Source organism: Stegostoma tigrinum, chromosome 12, assembly GCF_030684315.1.
Source record: "Stegostoma tigrinum isolate sSteTig4 chromosome 12, sSteTig4.hap1, whole genome shotgun sequence".
Classification (NCBI taxonomy): domain Eukaryota; kingdom Metazoa; phylum Chordata; class Chondrichthyes; order Orectolobiformes; family Stegostomatidae; genus Stegostoma; species Stegostoma tigrinum.
This window is the reverse complement of record NC_081365.1, coordinates 13,062,317-13,081,727: the sequence shown is the minus strand read 5'-3', so window position 1 is coordinate 13,081,727 and position 19,411 is coordinate 13,062,317. Positions and strand designations below refer to the sequence as shown.

At 41.5% G+C, this 19,411-nt stretch overlaps 1 protein-coding gene across 1 annotated transcript in view; it reads left to right on the top strand.

Moving 5' to 3' along the window:
* Positions 1-9,064: 9,064 nt before the first annotated feature.
* cyyr1 (cysteine/tyrosine-rich 1) overlaps positions 9,065-19,411 on the top strand; it is a 36,135-nt gene continuing 25,788 nt past the window's right edge. Inside the window, exons 1-2 of the mRNA XM_048541211.1 lie at positions 9,065-9,437; positions 10,972-11,074. Of these exons, the coding sequence (XP_048397168.1) occupies positions 9,374-9,437; positions 10,972-11,074 (167 nt within the window). The 5' untranslated portion in view covers positions 9,065-9,373. The remainder of the gene's footprint in view (positions 9,438-10,971; positions 11,075-19,411) is intronic.

Sequence of the window (19,411 nt, the reverse complement as noted above, 5' to 3'; positions counted from 1 at the left end):
CTACTCCATTCCTTTTGATACATAGAACATAGAACATAGAACAGTACAGCACAGAACAGGCCCTTCAGCCCACAATGTTGTGCCGACCATTGATCCTCATGTATGCACCCTCAAATTTCTGTGACCATATACATGTCCAGCAGTCTCTTAAATGACCCCAATGACCTTGCTTCCACAACTGCTGCTGGCAACGCATTCCATGCTCTCACAACTCTCTGCGTAAAGAACCTGCCTCTGACATCCCCTCTATACTTTCCACCAACCAGCTTAAAACTATGACCCCTTGTGCTAGCCATTTCTGCCCTGGGAAATAGTCTCTGGCTATCAACTCTATCTATGCCTCTCATTATCTTGTATGCCTCAATTAGGTCCCCTCTCCTCCTCCTTTTCTCCAATGAAAAGAGACCGAGCTCAGTCAACCTCTCTTCATAAGATAAGCCCTCCAGTCCAGGCAGCATCCTGGTAAACCTCCTCTGAACCCTCTCCAAAGCATCCACATCTTTCCTATAATACGGCGCCCAGAACTGGACGCAGTATTCCAAGTGCGGTCTAACCAAAGTTTTATAGAGCTGCAACAAGATCTCACGACTCTTAAACTCAATCCCCCTGTTAATGAAAGCCAAAACACCATATGCTTTCTTAACAACCCTGTCCACTTGGGTGGCCATTTTAAGGGATCTATGTATCTGCACACCAAGATCCCTCTGTTCCTCCACGCTGCCAAGAATCCTATCCTTAATCCTGTACTCAGCTTTCAAATTCGACCTTCCAAAATGCATCACCTCGCATTTATCCAGGTTGAACTCCGTCTGCCACCTCTCAGCCCATCTCTGCATCCTGTCAATGTCCCGCTGCAGCCTACAACAGCCCTCTACACTGTCAACGACACCTCCGACCTTTGTGTCATCTGCAAACTTGCTGACCCATCCTTCAATTCCCTCGTCCAAGTCATTAATAAAAATTACAAACAGTAGAGGCCCAAGGACAGAGCCCTGTGGAATTCCACTCACCACTGACTTCCAGGCAGAATATTTTCCTTCTACTACCACTCGCTGTCTTCTGTTGGCCAGCCAATTCTGTATCCAAGCAGCTAAGTTCCCCTGTATCCCATTCCTCCTGACCTTCTGCAAAACTAACCCCTCTTAAAGAGAACCAGTATCAAAATGTGGAAAGTTTCACACTAGAAAATAGGGAGCATCAAGTTTTCTCTTATGCTGCACTTCTGAGGACGTATTGGCTTAACCTTTTTGCCAACCGTTTCAGGGAATTTCACACTCCTTGGCCTGGATAACTTATTGATTCCCTGTAGTGCTAGAAGAAGCCCAGATATTACAGTAACAATTCAATTCAAGTACAAGGCCCGTTCCAATCCTGGTCTTCAAGGGTGAGGAGGAATGCTGTAAATCACAACTTTTTTAAATAGACAAGAGATTTTGAATTTTACATCGTGCATAAACGCATATGCAAACTTTAATTCCTTCAGGATGAATGCTTTGCAAAACTGAACAAATGACATCTTCACAAACATACACAAAATGTCTCAGCTGCTGTTATCTGAGTCCCATACTGTGCATCTGCCAGTCATTATGTGCCTTTGTAAACTAACTGATACTACAAAATTTAAACTAAATATATAAAATAAATAAATTAACATGTCGTACTGCCCCAGAGGGGAGAAAGCAGACATGATGGATAGAGTGGTACAATCAGCTGGTCATAGATGTCAGCTCTTATGTGTAACAGTCTGAAATAAATCAGATAATGAAATGGCTGTCACTTTCAATAACAACAACTTGCATTTATATTGTTCTTTTTATATTGTAAAATATCTTGAGGGACTTAATAAGTGGACCGTCAAACAAAGTTATGCCACTGTGTCACACAGACTTGGACTCAAGTCTGCCATTAATTAAAGTTAAGCTTGACCAAGACAAAATTAACTTGGTACTACTACTCAGTATAAAAAGAATTTTTTTAATAAAGATAGTCGGAACTGCAGACGCTGGAAAATCTGAGATAACAAGGTGTAGAGCTGGATTAACACAGCAGGCCGAGCAAGATCAGAGGAAAAGGAAAGCTGACGTTTTGGGCCTAGACCATTCTTAACAAAAATTTTTTTAGAAGTCTATGTTTATTGCAGCCGCAACTGCAGGGTGTATGCTCACCTTCCACGCAGTCACAGTAACTGGGATGGTACTGCCTGCAACACAGCAGCAAATAAAACAGAACAGGAATTTAACAGAATACTAATGTGTTTAAGTTTAAGTTGCCACACTCCTGCACCTATATATTATATATATATGTATATATATATAAGACAAAGTCCATCTTTGTTCAATCCACGGCTCATGGGTTCCCAAGGTCGAGGGAAAGGCAGGAAGCACATTCTCCATCGCTGCAGAAAGCCAATATCGTCGACGCTGAATTTTGGACCATCGGAATCCCGGGGCGGAAGACGGTACATAAGTCGCCTTAAGGAATCCGGGGCCGTTGGAATTCTCAGTGGGGCTCACCATGCCACCAAAGACGCCAAAGCAGACAACCACTCCACAGGACCCACCAGGACACGGCCGCAATATCCACAAGAAATGGACCGCTTTGGTATTGCAGCCCCCTCCCAAACAATCCTTCCTACACTGAAGCCTGCACTATGAGACCGTGTTCTTCATTGTCCTAGCTGCTCGGAACTCTTCACAGTTCCTCTATCGATTTTCTCTGGAGGGAAAACACCAGGAAGTGAAACTTTGCCAAAGTGCAAACATCGTGACAATCGAGCAATAGCCGGAAAACAGCGGAATCACCATCCCTTGAGCTGTCGTGTTCCTCCATCTCACGCAGCCCCAACATACTAATCTGTGACTGCATCAAAGAATAGGAGCAATGAAATGAGTGTTTTGCAAATGTTTCAAATGAATTCCAATGTTGGGATCACAATACATTCATTGCGTCACTCCAAAACACTTGCCCGTCCCATTCCCTATTGTGCTGCCTCGCAATCCGTCACCCCCCCAGAGCAAGGTGATGAGCGGGAGAGAGACAATAGGGGGTCGAGAGTGGAGAAAATAGCATGGCAGTAAATCCAGCTGGTGAAACTCAACAGATCTAACAGCAGCTGCAGAGAGAGAAACAGTTAACATTTTGAGTCAGATCACGAGAATGGTAGCAAATGTGTTAGTGGGAGGGGTGCGAAATCAAGTAGGATGGTGGACGAGGAGAGCAGGGAGTAGGAGAGGTAGATGCCAACTAAAGTAGTTGAGCAGGATGCCAAGCAAAGGTGGGAGGCAGGATCAAGGCATGCAATCTACAAGCATCAGTGGCACATGGGCACACTGGATGCCAGCTTCCAGTTCTTTGTATACATAAGGTGCGGCGCCAACTTCCTCTGCCAATGCATTGGCACTCAATACTCCATTGTTAAAGTCCTGACATGTTACACTCCATAGATTTTTCGACATGAACCATAATGTATGCAATTCAGCAAAATGTTCTGGGACCTGTGTTCAAATCCCACCAGGTTAGATGGTAGAATTTGAATTCAATTTTAAAAAGTTTGGAATTAAATATCTACTGATGACTATGAAACCATTGTCAATTGTCAGAAAAATAATTTTTCTGACTCACTAATTAAGGGAAGGAAATCTGCCATCCTCATCTGGGCTGGCCTATGTGAATCCAGATGCACAGCAATGTTGGTTACTCTAAATTGCCCTCTGAAATGGCTGAGAAAGCCACTCAGTTGTATCAATCATTACAAAGTCATAAAGAAATGAAACTGGACGGACTACCTGGAATCTAGGCACTGGAAATGACCACAATATTTGTCCTTTCAATCCTATAAAATCTTCCTCACTGGGGTGAGGAATCTGGGGACAAGTGCCAAATTTAAGAGAGCTTTCTCACAGTCTAGTGAAGCCACAGCCTGACACAGTCACATTCATACGTTACTGGAATCATAACTTACTGACAATGTCCCAAACACTATAATCACCATCCCTGGACATGTCCTGAGCCAATGGCAGGACAGAGGTGGCAGCACAGTGGTATACAGTCAGGTGGGAGTCACCCTGTGAGTCCTCAACCTTGATTCCAGACCCCATGAAGTCTCATTTCACACTTTCCTCATTATGCTCTTTTTCCCAATTTTTCACCATCTCTCAACTTATCTTGCTATCATCTGCAAATTTAGATATCATGCCTTTATTCCCTGCTTCTAAGTCATTGATATAAATTGCAATAAGTTGCAGCTCCAGCAGAAGCCTTGTAGGATTCTACACATCACATACTGCCGATCAGGCAAAGATCCATTTATACATAGTCTCTATTTTCTCCCAGCTAGCAAGTCTTCCAACTGCATTAATATATTACCCCCACACCATGAACATTTATTTTCCACCTTATCAATTGAAAATCCACGTACAGGGTCCCTTTTATTCATAGTGTGTGTTGTTCCTTCAAAGAACTCCAAAAAACTTGGTTCAACTGATTTCCCTTTCACAAAACTACGCAGACTAGTCCCAAATCCTTTGTATTTTTCAAAGTGTACAGCCATAATTTCTTTTAACGATTTAACACTACTTCCATGGTAAATGTTTCCTGCATCCCACCTTTCTTCAATAAAAGAGTTATATTTGCTACTTTCCAGACCAATTTTATTTTTCTAAATCATGGTCATCTTAGAAAATGAACACCAATGCACCTATTATCTCATCAGCAACATTTTTTAAGATCCTTGGAAAATATATATTTGGACTTGGAGTCTTATCATCCTGCATTTCCATCAGTTGCTTCATATCATTTCCCTCGTGATTGTAATTCACCAAGTTCTTTTCTCTCTTCTGCACCCTGGTTTGCTGCTATTACTGGAATGTTTTATGTTCTCTGCAGTGATGACAGAAGCAAAACATTTTTCATCTCTTTGGCCATTTCCTTATTATCTACTATTGACTTCTCATTCACACTTTCCAGGGGCCCATCACTCATTTCACTTTTCTTCTTTTTAAATACCTGTAGAAACTCTTGCACTCCTTTTCACCCTTCAGCAAGATTCTTCCATAGTTCTTTCTCCTGGTTAATATTTTAGTTATTCTCTGCCATTCTTTATATTCTGAACAACCAGCTGACATACCATTCATCTTTGTGCAATTATGTGTCTTTCACACATGATACTTTCCGTTACTTTAGTTAGCAACTGTTGGTTCCCGTTTTAGCATTTTTCTTTATAGTAAGAATAAACTTATTCTGAGTATTAGTAAAAGCCCCATTACGTGTTTTCCACTGTGAATATACTTATCCACTCCCTTGCCAAGCATCAAATTCATATTAGCTAGCTCAGCATTCCTACCAAAATTGTTCTTATTTAGGTCTAAAACACAAATCATAAATACAATTGTTTGCCTTTCAAACTGGGTGTAAAGTTCAGTCATCCTGTGGATGTTGCTACCCAGTCCAGTCTTAACTCTGAGATCATTAATTAATTCTATCACAATCCACAACTCCATGTCTAACAATCAGTTTTTTGGTTTGCAAAGTACACACTATGAAACTAGCACAAAAGCATTCTACCAACTTTCCATCCAAGATAATACTCCTAATGTGATCTTTTTTTCTAGTTCATTAGTAAATTAAATTCACCCGCGAGTATGGCATCCCTTTTTCACAATCTACTTTGTCCCATGTTGTGATTACTGTTAGGCCCCTGTAAATCACACCCACTAGTGACTTCTTGCCCTTCTATTTCTCAACTACACCCAAAATTATTCTACGTCCTGATCTCTTGTATTGAGGTAATCTCTAACTATTACCCAAATGATTTACAGCATTACCCCTCCACCTTTACCTAGCTGTTCTGAGAAGCATTACTGGAGCCAAAGCATTAACTCTGCTTTCTCTCCCCAGATGCTGCCAGATGTGCTGAATTTTCCATCAATTTCTATTTTTGTTTCTCATTTGCAGCCTCTGCGGGTTTTTTTTCAACCACTGGTCTAGGTCATCGGTGATCATCTGCCTCAATGCCATTTTTCTGCAACAACAAAGTCGTCGACCCTCAGGCTCCTACTCTGGGTAAATATTAGAACATAGAACATAGAACATAGAACAGTACAGCACAGAACAGGCCCTTCAGCCCACAATGTTGTGCCGACCATTGATCCTCATGTATGCACCCTCAAATTTCTGTGACCATATGCATGTCCAGCAGTCTCTTAAATGACCCCAATGACCTTGCTTCCACAACTGCTGCTGGCAACGCATTCCATGCTCTCACAACTCTCTGCGTAAAGAACCTGCCTCTGACATCCCCTCTATACTTTCCACCAACCAGCTTAAAACTATGACCCCTCGTGCTAGCCATTTCTGCCCTGGGAAATAGTCTCTGGCTATCGACTCTATCTATGCCTCTCATTATCTTGTATACCTCAATTAGGTCCCCTCTCCTCCTCCTTTTCTCCAATGAAAAGAGACCGAGCTCAGTCAACCTCTCTTCATAAGATAAGCCCTCCAGTCCAGGCAGCATCCTGGTAAACCTCCTCTGAACCCTCTCCAAAGCATCCACATCTTTCCTATAATAGGGCGCCCAGAACTGGACGCAGTATTCCAAGTGCGGTCTAACCAAAGTTTTATAGAGCTGCAACAAGATCTCACGACTCTTAAACTCAATCCCCCTGATAATGAAAGCCAAAACACCATATGCTTTCTTAACAACCCTGTCCACTTGGGTGGCCATTTTAAGGGATCTATGTATCTGCACACCAAGATCCCTCTGTTCCTCCACGCTGCCAAGAATCCTATCCTTAATCCTGTACTCAGCTTTCAAATTCGACCTTCCAAAATGCATCACCTCGCATTTATCCAGGTTGAACTCCATCTGCCACCTCTCAGCCCATCTCTGCATCCTGTCAATGTCCCGCTGCAGCCTACAACAGCCCTCTACACTGTCAACGACACCTCCGACCTTTGTGTCGTCTGCAAACTTGCTGACCCATCCTTCAATTCCCTCGTCCAAGTCATTAATAAAAATTACAAACAGTAGAGGCCCAAGGACAGAGCCCTGTGGAACCCCACTCACCACTGACTTCCAGGCAGAATATTTTCCTTCTACTACCACTCGCTGTCTTCTGTTGGCCAGCCAATTCTGTATCCAAGCAGCTAAGTTCCCCTGTATCCCATTCCTCCTGACCTTCTGAATGAGCCTTCCATGGGGAACCTTATCAAATGCCTTACTGAAGTCCATATACACCACATCCACAGCTTGACCCTCATCAACCTTACTAGTCACATCCTCAAAAAACTCGATAAGGTTTGTAAGGCATGACCTACCCCTCACAAAGCCGTGTTGACTGTATATTCTTCTGCCACTGCCTCACCACTGCTTTCACTGGACCAACCAACGTCAGAGTTGTATTTCTCTCTGCCGGGATCCTCTCATTAATGTTTCCGTGATGCCCTTCCACTACCACTTTGCTGCTGTCAATGCCAGACCCAACCAACAATAAAGTTCCTGATCCTCAGGGACTATCTTTTGTTGTTGGGCCTACCTTGCCAACATCACCTCTGCCGATGTGGCAGCTGCCGATTCCGGATATAACAGTGTGGAGCTGGAAGAATGAATGTTGACATTTTAGGTCAGGACCCTTCTTCAGAAATGGGAGGGGAGAAGGGAGTTCTGAAATAAATAGACAGGGGCAGTGGGGATGGGGAAGGTATATGGGATGGTGATAGATGAATATAGGTAGGGATTGGTCAGTGAGGTGGGAGGAGTGGACTGGTGGGAGAGAAGACGGACAGGTTATGTCAGGTCAAGGAGGCGGAGATGAGAGGAAGAGTTGGTCATAGGATGAGGCCAGGAGTGGGGAGATTTTGAAACTGGTAAAGCCCATTTTGAGACGATTGGGTTGTAAGCTTCCAAGGCAGGATATGAGGTGCTGCTCCTCCAGTTTCCAGGTGACGTGACTGGAAGAGGCCCAGGATGGACATGTTATCCAGGGAGTGGGAGAGGGAGAGGGAGTTGAAATGGCTTGCGATCGGAAGGTGTTGTCGTTTGTCGCGAACAGAGTGCAGGTGCTCCACAAAGCTGCCTCTGAGCCTCTGGTTGGTGTCAGCAATGTGGAGGAGGCCAGAACCTGTGTTTGCTCTGGAAAAGTATGTCGATACTTACTCTTCTCTTGTACTAGGCCCACTCACGATCCATGTGCTGGGCTCTCATCACCACCAACACCATCCAAGTTCAGGACAAGGTAAGTAAGTCAATAAAAAGGAAGAAATAAAAAGAAAAGTGGTTGGAGTGGACGAGCTGTGGCACAGGAGCCCTTCGAGCTCATCCAGAACTCTGCTGTTTTGTTTTAAAGCTGTATACCTATCAACTTGCTGACCAAGATTGATTCAAGGTCCACAAATGCAGTTTTAAAGTTGTAATCGCTAAGTTCAAAACTCTCTGTGACCTTGCCCCGGTTTGTCTTTGCAACATCCTTCAGTCCTACAGCCCTCCTAGAATTCTGCATCCCTCCAAACCCCAAATCCTTTGCAATCTTAATTTCTTTCCTTGCAGCATTGCTGTCATTTGCTGTAAAATCTCGACTTCCTTCTTAAACCTCCACATCCCTCCACCTTGCTCTCCTCCGTTCGCTCACCCTTTCATACTTGCCTTTTTTTTGAATAGGTTGTTCATCTTTGTTCCATTCCACTCTAATGAAGCATAGCGAGATGATTTAAACGTTCTACAAAATTGCATGTTATTTCTGTAATATAGTTGAACTCAATACTTTTACAGGCGCTGTACATAAATTGTTGAACATTACGTAACGAATCTGGATTAAGATTTGGGCGGGAGAACGATTTAAATAACTTGCTGCGCAGCACACATTATAACTTTTGTTTTATTCTCCACCAGTGATTTGGCTTAAATAAGGGTTTATTGAGCGGCGCCGACACCACCCAGCTTCCTCATGCCACCCACAGGGCTGTAACCTGAGATTGCAGCACAAGCCAGCAGTCAGAAAAGGGCACTGAAACCGCAAAGCTGACAAAGAGCGAAAGGCTTTGGGAATTTAGTTTGCAGAAATTTGAGCTTAATATCAGGAATAAGAAAAATAAATAAGACTAATACTTAAAAATAACGCCAGCAGGCTACCAAGACCGAAAGGTCGGTCATGGAAGTTGGCTACGGAAGGTGACTGTCCAAGCGTTAGGTGAAAAGGAAAATCTTTCGGTTCGTCTTCCCTTTCTCTGTTTAACGTGGTGGATCCTAGATCCGATCGCTGGTCAGAACATCTGCTAGAAACGTGCGCCAAGGAGGCAATAGTTGGCTAACCAGCCCAGATAGCTTCTCATTTGAGAAACTGGGATGTTAAAGGAGAGAACAGTTACGAATTTATCGTGAATGGATATCTTGAGGACTTACGGAAACAGTTACTTTCTTGCGTGTCTACTCAATGTATTGTCAGGTGGGGAAAAAAACACTTTTAAAAAACACTGTTGAGAAATCTTGCTTGCCCGAACCCGAAAAAAGTGTCATTCTTTTGAGGAAAGATCAGTGACGAAATATTCAGAAAGAGAAATTTCAAGGTGAACTCTTTGGCACAAACATTGAATGGTGAATGAATATACCATATGCTTATGCTAAGTAACGCTTTAAATTCTGATCGGAAAATAGAAGTAGTGGAGTTAAATTTAAATTCCTTCCAAACAGTCGAAAAACAGATGAGGAAAAATTTTCCGAGATGTCGCAAACAATGTGCCAAAGGAGGTAGTGTGTAAACAGCAAATCTGTATAAATGGAACCCTATGTTATAATGAAACTATTTTCACTGGAACAAGTAACGGTATGATTTGGAGGTTTGTTTTTGATTTTAGAGGGCATTGATCTGATTATAGCGAAATACTTATTCCTCTAGTTCAGGATCCACTGGTGACAAGTAATCATAGAGTCATGGAGTTATACAGCGCGGAATCAGACCCTTCGGTCCGAAAATGAATCGAGTCCCATTTCGCCCAAGATGACTTTTAAATGATATAATGGTATCCGCCTCCACTACTTCCTCTGGCAGCTCATTCCATGCTCACACCACCTTCTGCTGAAAAAGTTGCCCCTTCCGTCCCTTTCAAATTTTTCCCCTCTCACCTTAAACGTATGCCCCCTGGGTTTGGACTCTCCCACCCAGGAGAAGGGCTATTCTCACTATCCATGCCCCTCATGATTTTGTAAACCTCTATAAGGTTAGCCCTCAGCTTCTGACACTCCAGGGAAAATAGCCCCAGCCTTTTCAGCCTCACCCTATAGCTTAAGCCCTTCATCCCTGGCAACATACTCATAAATCTTTTCTGAACCCTTTTAAGTTTCACAACAGCCTTCCTATAGCATGGAGACCAGAATAGAACACAATATTCCCAAAGTGGCCTAACCAATGTCCTGTGGAGCTGCAACATGACCTCCCAACTCCTATAGTCTATGCACTGACCAATAAAGGCAGGCATACCAAACACCTTCTTCACTACCCTGTCTACCTGGAACTCCACTTCCAAAGAACTATGAAGCTGCACTCCAAGGTTTCTTAGTTCAGCAATGCTCCCCAGGAATTTATCATTAAGTGTACAAGTCCTGCCCTGATTTGCCTTTGCAAAATGCGGCACCTCAAATTTATCTAAATTAAACTCTATATGCCACCCCTCAGCACATTGACCTACCTGATCAAGGTCCCATTGTATTCTGAAAACCTTCTTCACTGTCCCCTACACCATTAATTTTGTTGTTGTCTGTAAACTTACTAATCATAACTCTTACATTCACAAGAGGAGAGGAGTGGGATTAGAATAAATATATTTTAGTGCAATGTATGGAACGGTTAATTATGCCTTAAGAGAAATTAGATGGTTAAATGAACTTCTTTGTTATTTTATTATGTTTCAAACAGTGAGAAACATTCATTTCACTGCCTTCACATGTTATACATATTGAAAATGTGTTATTGAATGATTCAGAGTGTTTCAGTGCACACTGTGAAGACTGCATATCTTCCTACTGCTGCAGAGGTTCACCTCCGTACTGTTGCTCATACTACGCCTACATCGGAAGCATCTTATCGTAAGTTGTCTAAGCTAGTTATTTTGAAAAGCAAATGCAAGCTCAAAAGGATACCATAGCAATTATTACAGTTTTATGGAAATGTCTTGCTTAAAACTTGTTGAAATAAATGACACAAATGTATTAAAGACGGTATGGGGAAGAGGATCAGAATATTTCAAAAGCTTAAGACTTTATGTGTACAATATTGCCAGTCCAGATTGTTTTCACTAGGAATTAGAAAATTGAGGGGGGCGGGTACTGAGTAAAGTCCATAAATTCCTGAGAGCATCAGATGATTTGAACATGAGTAGGTTACCTTTTAAACAGTTACTGGCCTTTCAATTCTACTTTGTGCTTAAGAGTAGCTGAAGTTAATTAATTAAGGAAACCACCTAAACTGTTTTTCTGTACCTGGCCTTGACTAACCTTATTTCAGAAGCATAAAAATAGGGCACCTCACTGTGACTTGAATTGCTGGATGCAATTTTGAACAGAGTGCTGGGAATTTATTGAATAAAGGAGTTAGATGAAGAGGAGAGAGAGGCGCTGTTACTTTGTTTTCTCAGTAATCTTTTCACACTGCAGGAACTGGTTCTTACATTACTACAGGGGAACATGATAGCAGTTTGGTGTGTATCTAGTAAGTGATTAATGTTCATTTTGTTCCTAAAATTTAAAATAGTACCGGAAATGGTGGTAAGGTTCAAGAAATAAATAACTGAATCAAATAACTAAGTCATCAAAATGCATTAAGGTTGATGGGATAGGTGTGTTGTGTTTAGATTGCAGAATGTAGAAGCTCTGAGGTACCAGTGTGATCTGGGGCAAACAAATCTGCAGTATGTGTTTGCAGCTCATGCAACATTGGCTCCGAGTTGATGAACTAGAAGATTATTAGCAGAAACTGCGAAACACAGTTTATTCCAGGAGGCTGTCACACCTATTAGGCCAGGATCTCCTGATGTGGTCATTGGTGAGAAAAAGGAGGGTGTGACCATTTATGACGCAGTTAAGGAGACACGGAGGGTGGAAGTACAGGAGCCTTATCACAATTATCCAACGTTTTTGATGATATTTCAATTTGTTCGGACGAGTTTGATATCTGCAGGGCACATAAGGAAACCAATCAATTTGGGGAGCAAAAAGGAATATCATGGTAGTAGGGAACAGTATAATGAGGGATGTTGACACTATTCTGTGTAGCAAACAGTGAATCTACAGATGAATACGTTGTATATCTGGTGCCAGGGATGACCTTAGCTCAGGAGTGGAGAGGAACTTGTAGCATGAGGAAACGAGTACAATCATCATGACCTGTGCAGCTACCAGTGACATAGGCAGGCCAAGAAAAGATGTTCTGCACAATTAGTAGAGGAGCTAGACACTAAATTAAAAAGCAGAACGTCAAAGGTAATAATTTCTGGACTGCTGAACAAATTCTCACCTGAGTCATGTGTAAATAGGGCAAATAAGATGAATGTGTAGCTCAAGGTATAGTGTGGCAGAAGTGGGTTCCAGTTCATACAACACTGCTAGAAGTACTTGGGAAAGTTTGGTCTGTTCAGACAGTCTACACGTAAACCACTGGCAATGATGCAGCAGTGAGCCATATCCTATCAAAGTAGGGAAGATTTTAAACTAAACAGTGGAGCAAAGGATTCAATTTCAGATGTCATAAATCAATGATTAGGAACAAGGGAGAAAAACATTTTTATGAGAAATGGTAAACATTCCATGACAGAAAGGGATAGTACAAATCTAAGAGTAAGTCAATAGATGAGGCTAGATATTATAGAAACAATAAAGGAACAAATCTAAAGGCACTGTATCTGAATACATCTAGCATCTAAAAGAAAGCAGATGAACAGGTAACTGATTTTTTTGAAAATATCAGTTTGTATCTATTAACTGACAGGACACAAGCTCTGGCTGGGTCAGCATTTAGTGCCCAATCGCTAGTTATCCATGAGAAGGTATAGTGAGTGGTCTTCCTGAATCACTGCTGTCCATGTGATCTAGGTAGGCCCACAATACTTTTAGGGAGATGATTCAGGATTTTGAGCTGGTGAAACTGAAGACACTTGGGCACATTTCCAAGTCAAAGACTCTGCTGGTTGGAGGCAGACCTGGCAGTCAGGAAGATGGTTGAGGTTGTTAAAGGTCAGTCATCTCAGCTCCAGGAGTTCTCCTCAAGAGTTCCTCTTCTCCAACAAGAGAACACCTTAAGTTGCTTCATTAGTGATGTTCCCTCCATCGAAAGGACAAAAGTGAGTGTTTGCCATTGATTGCACAATGCTCAGCACCATTTGCATCTCCTCAGATGGTGATGCAGTCCATGTCTAAACATCAATATCCAGGCCTGGGCTGTAACGTGGTGAGTAACATTCGCACCACACAAATGGCAAGCAGTGACCATCTCCAAAAAGAGAGAGTGACAGACGACAGACAGAGAGACAGATAGACAATCTGACTGCTGCCCACTGACATTCAGAGGAGTTACCATCAATTTGACAGGTCAGTTTTCAAGACTGTAACGTTTTTGACTATATCCTGGTTACCTCTTTTAAAAGAAGTTCTTAGACTGCAAGTAATACTTGCAAGTGCCCTTCAGCTGATCAAAGTAGGTGCCAGACCTTCTTAAAAAGCAATTACTTTACAGATGAGTTAGTTTCAAAACCATGTTAGCAGGCAGGATAGAAACAGATGAAGAGAACGTCAAGTAGTGAAATGGGCAAATGCCATTGTCAATTAAATTCAGTGCAGAAAACAGTGAAGTGATGCATTTAAAAATGGTCACATAAACAAATGGTACAAAGACCCTGCTTTCCTGATGACATTAAAGCTCAGAACTGCAGATGTTGGAGATCTAAAATAAATACAGAAACTGCTTGTGAAACTCAGCAGGTCCATCAGCAACTATGGAGAGAGAAACAGAGCTAACATTTCAAGGCCAATATGACTCTTCTTTGGAACTGAAGCTAATGGAAATATTAGTTATATTTCAATGTCTACAGAAGCTGCCTGCTGAATTTCTCCAGCACTGTTTTAATCTTTACTTTCCTTCACTATTTTCTCTCTCTTTCCTGTGTCACAACAAAATAATGGACTGGTAATCTTTCTATTTATGAGATAAAAAGACTTCAGTTATCTGCCAAACATGGAGGCTTTCATTCTTAAAATCTACATGATACTCCCTTCCAGCCTCGGGTGGGGTGGAAGCAGCCTGTTCCACTTGCGAACGTAATGCATGTAGCAGTTGTCCTTATTGCGAAGGTGTCAGTGGAGAGTTCCGCGACTGCAGCACTGCCAGTGTTGTAGGAACCTGCTGCGTGGATAGGCTTTCAGCAAAAGGAGCCAAGGACACTAATTATTGTATTACCCCTTGAGGCTTGCCACCCTCATCCTCATCAGTAACTGAATTTGTTCTTGGCTGACATTCTCAATGGCTGAAGGAGACAACTGGCTGATACACAGCTACCTTCCCTTCAAACACCAGCACCAGTATAAAGTTAGGAGTTCATCCTGTGTACATTAGTGCTCAGCTCCTGTGTGCATCCCAAGTGCCACAATATTGGCTCCCCATGTGTTTGGTCACTGTCTCAATGGACGAAATCCTATTCTTTTTCATTCATGGGATATGGGCTTCACTGGCTGAGCCAGCATTTATTGTCCATCACTAGCTGCCCTTGAGAAGGCAGTGGTGAGATGCCTTCTTGAACTGATGCAGTCCATTTAGTGTTAATGTCCAGTTAATGGGCTGCTCACAACAAAAGTGGAGCTTGAGACTAAGTTCCCTATTTATTCCAGTTCCCTCTCCCCATCCTCCTCTCTGATGAAGGGTCTAGGCCCGAAATGCCAGCTTTTGTGCTCCTGAGATGCTGCTTGGCCTGCTGTGTTCATCCAGCTCCACACTTTGTTATCTTGGAGCTTGAGACTGCTTTCTATGGGTCAAGATTAGGATCCAGATAGAGCTCTGATGTCAGTTTCCCAACCACAGACAGAAAATTTTGACCTATGACAGCAGATTGTGCAACAATACTCAGACAGCTGTAAGTAAGTATATTTGAACGTAAGCATATTTGTGAAACTACTTTGCTGTGTAACAATTTCTGTCTCTGAGTGGCTATGTTTTGTTGATTGTGCATCTGAGTGATGAAGAGGTTCAGTGTTTTTATTCATTGAACATGCGTGCTTTGAATGACAGTATTGCTTATGTTTAAATATTTCTACATGTTTATGTTTGATACGTTGAGTAACTGTTTAATTGTATTTGTATGAATGTGTGCTTGAGTAGATTGTATTTTTGAGTTTGAGTGACTGTGAACTTTAGTTGTTGTGTCTTAATAGCTGTGTGATTGAATGGTTATGTCTCTCACTATATGTTTGAATAGCCGTTTATTTGAGTTGTACATTTAACTGATTTGATTGTGTATGAAATGCTGTGTTTCAATGGCTAAATATTTGACTGGTCATGTTTGGCTATATGTTTGAATGACTGCATGTGTTGCTGTATTTCTGAGTGAGCATGTGTTCAGATGTGTGTTAACATGATTGTTTACTTCAGTAGTTGCATATTTCAGGAATGTTCGTGATAGCTTTTCTCATTGTGTGTCTGATTTAGTATATATCAGATCATTTAGTGTATACATGGTTGCATAGTACCCCAAGTAGCTGGATCTGCTCAGTTTTGGAAATGGATGATTATTTCTACTTTAAAGCTTCACTGTTTCCAGTAGTATGTGGACATTAAATATACATGGATTTCAGTAAGGCGTTTGATAAGGTTCCCTATGGCAGAAAGTGAAGTCGCATGGGGTCTAGGGTGTGCTAGCTAGATGGATAAAAAACTGGCTGGGCAACAGGAGACAGAGGGTAGTAGTAGAAGGGAGTTTCTCAAATTGGAGACCTGTGACCAGTGGTGTTCCACAGGGATCTGTGCTGGGACCACTGTTGTTTGTGATATATGTAAATGATCTGGAGGAAGGTGTAGGTGGTCTGATCAGCAAGTTTGCAGATGACATTAAGATTGGTGGAGTAGCAGATAGTGAAGGGGACTGTCAGAGATTACAGCAGAATATAGATAGACTGGAGAGTTGGGCAGATAAATGGCAGATGGAGTTCAATCCAGGCAAATGCGAGGTGATGCATTTTGGAAGATCAAATTCAAGGGCGAACTATACAGAAAATGGAAAAGTCCTAGAGAAAATTGATGAACAGAGAGATCTGGGTGTTCAGGTACATAGTTCCCTGAAGGTGACAACACAGGTCAATAGGGTGGTCAAGAAGGCATATGGCATGCTTTCCTTCATTGGGCGGGGTATTGAGTACAAGAGTTGGCAGATCTTGTTGCAGTTGTATAGGACTTTGGTTCGGCCACATTTGGAGTACTGTGTACTGTTCTGGTTGCCACATTACAAAAAGGATGTGGATGCTTTGGAGAGGGTGCAGAGGAGGTTCACCAGGATGTTGCCTGGTATGGAGGGTGCTAGCTATGAAGAGAGGTTGAGTAGATTAGGATTATATTCATTAGAAAGACGGAGATTGAGGGGGGACCTAATTGAGGTCTACAAAATCATGAGGGGTATAGACAGGGTGAATAGCAAAAAGCTTTTTCCCAGAGTGGGGGACTCAATTACTCGGAGTCATGAGTTCAAAGTGAGAGGAGGAAAGTTTAGGGGAGATATGCGTGGCAAGTTCTTTACACAGAGGGTCGTGGGTGCCTGGAATGCGTTGCCAGCAGAGGTGGTAGACGCAGACACATTAGCATCTTTTAAGATATATTTGGACAGGTACTTGGATGGGCAGGGAGCAAATGGACATAGACCGTTAGAAAATAGATGACCGGTTAGACAGAGCATCTTGATCGGCGCAGGCTTGGAGGGCCGAAGGGCCTGTTCCTGTGCTGTAATTCTCTTTGTTCTTTGTTCTTTTGTTATACCATGATACATTTCAAAGAGAACAAGCAGTTCTACCTGAAACTCTGAACAATACTGTAACCTGAACTGCCACTACCTAAAACAAATTCATTCAGTGGTTAGGATATGCTTGTGTCTAAAAATTTTGCCAAGCATTTGTTTATAACAATAAGTTATAATAAGAATAACAAATAGTTTAAAGCATATGAAATATCAGTCGCCTGTGTATATAAAGCAATAGGGGTGGTCTGAATGTAGAAAATAGAAGCAAGATGGAAAACAGCCAATATTAATTATTCTAGTCCTGCACAAACCAACTGGGAATGTTCTCTGATTTCTTGGCCATCAGCATTTCAAAACTTCTGTGCTGTGTCTGCATTGTGCCAACAGCATCACCATGGAGGTACTGTTTTATTACTGATAAATAGGTAGGTTTGTTATTTGTTGCTATAGAAATAATACACAAAGCTTTTGACTGGCACCCATTGACAAGTGAGCTAAAATAGAGGACAAGCTGTAACATAGATGAACAGTTTTTGAATATACTGTTTTCGTATTCTGCTAATTAAATGTTAAATTCATGTGTCACTTACATTCCTGATCTGCATTTTGGAAGTGTGCTGATTTTAAGTACTAAAACAGTAGATCCATTTAAACTCTTTAAGTTATAACTTTGGAGTTGCTGTGTACCAAGGTAAAGAGACAGTAGGATTTTTGGTGAGTCTTCCTTTGAAGATTTTCTCAAGGGGCGTGCTGGTTGGAACGTGGATAATGGATATGACATTTCTTTGCCATTGGAATAGAACACCAGCATGTGAATAAAAATGATTGAATCAATCTTAAAGAAAAGATTTATGTAGTGGAAGATTTTTATAACATCTTTAACCAGTGAGCCATAAATTTAATCATAAATTGTTACACCCTGTCTCAATTAACTTATTCTTCCAGTTACTGTTTATAGTGGTCTTTCTTCGAGCATCCCTGAGAATGGCTATTTATTCTAAGACCTTCCTCTAACAAAAGAAAGAGTTAAACTTTTATAATGCCTTGTTATATCTCTCAGAATATGTGCTCTTTATAAGCAATTAACTTGATCATCTCACTTAACCAATCCATGCCTTTCTAAAGATACTAGGCTATTGTCAATACATCTCTTCTTTGCGATTGTCTTGAGACAACCCTGATAAGCTGTTTAAAAGTTAGTTTTTGTCTTCCTTCTGAAAAATATAAGAAATGCTCCAAAAGCAGTATTAGTTGAAGAGGAAACAGGATGAATCTAGGACTAGCCATTAAACAATACTAAGTCAAAGGGAGAAAATTAATTCAAAGGACATATTGCATTGTTTTTTTAATCATTATAGAACAAGATGTGAAATAAAGTAACAGCATGTTTGACATTTAGATACTTGGAGGATCAAAATAAGAGACTCATTTATTTAATGACCTTATACAAACAACGAAAGTCCCAAATTATTAACGTAAATGGATGTAGGAGGCTGGAGACTGTTTATATTTGCAAGATGCCTGGGGACCACCACTCCCAAATTTCTATCCAAATTAGACACAATTCCAATTTAAATATTATTGCTGTTTCTTCATTGTTAGTGGGTTAAGTTTTCAGAGCCCACAAACGATTAAAATCTAAAATGGACAGAAATCAGAGTTAACATTTCAGGTCTGGTGCCTCTTCCTCAGAATTCTGTCAGAACCCAAACTCTCGCAGAACCCAAAACATTAACCTCTGATTTCTCTCCACAGATGCTGCCAGACCTGCTAGGCTTTTCCAGCAATTTCTGTTTATGTTCCTGATTGCCAGCATCCACATTTCTTTTGGTTTATAAAAATTCTACAATTCTCTACTTAAACAGTTTGAGCTGAGGGAACAGTTTAAAGAAGATGTGCGAGGAAATGGTTTTTCTTGCAGAGGCTGGGTAGGTGCCTGGAACGTGCTGCCAGGGGAGATAGTAGAAGCAGTTGCAATAACAATATTGAAGAGGCATTTAGACAGACACATGAACAGGCAGGGAGTAGATGGATACAGATCATGTGCAGGCAGGTGGGATTAGTTTAGAGTGGCATCATGGTAGGCACAGATATGGTGGGCTGAAAGGCCTGTTCCTGTGGTGTACTGTTCTTTGTCTCTGAAAGCAGTATGGATGTATCTATGTCCCACTGACTGCAGTGTTTTAAGAAAGTGATTCAACATATTCTCATTGGCAATTAATACTGGGCAATGTACGCTGGCTTTGCCAGCTATGTCCATATCCTGTCGATGAAAAGAAATAATTGGACATAGTCCTGTTTTCAACTGACTGCTACAGGTGATATTTTCTAGCAGATATTTATGAATAGTCAGCATTTCTTATAGTTTTCAGAAGGAAAGACAAAAACTAACTTCTAAAACAAAACAAAATACAAAATATAAAACCAACCTAACATT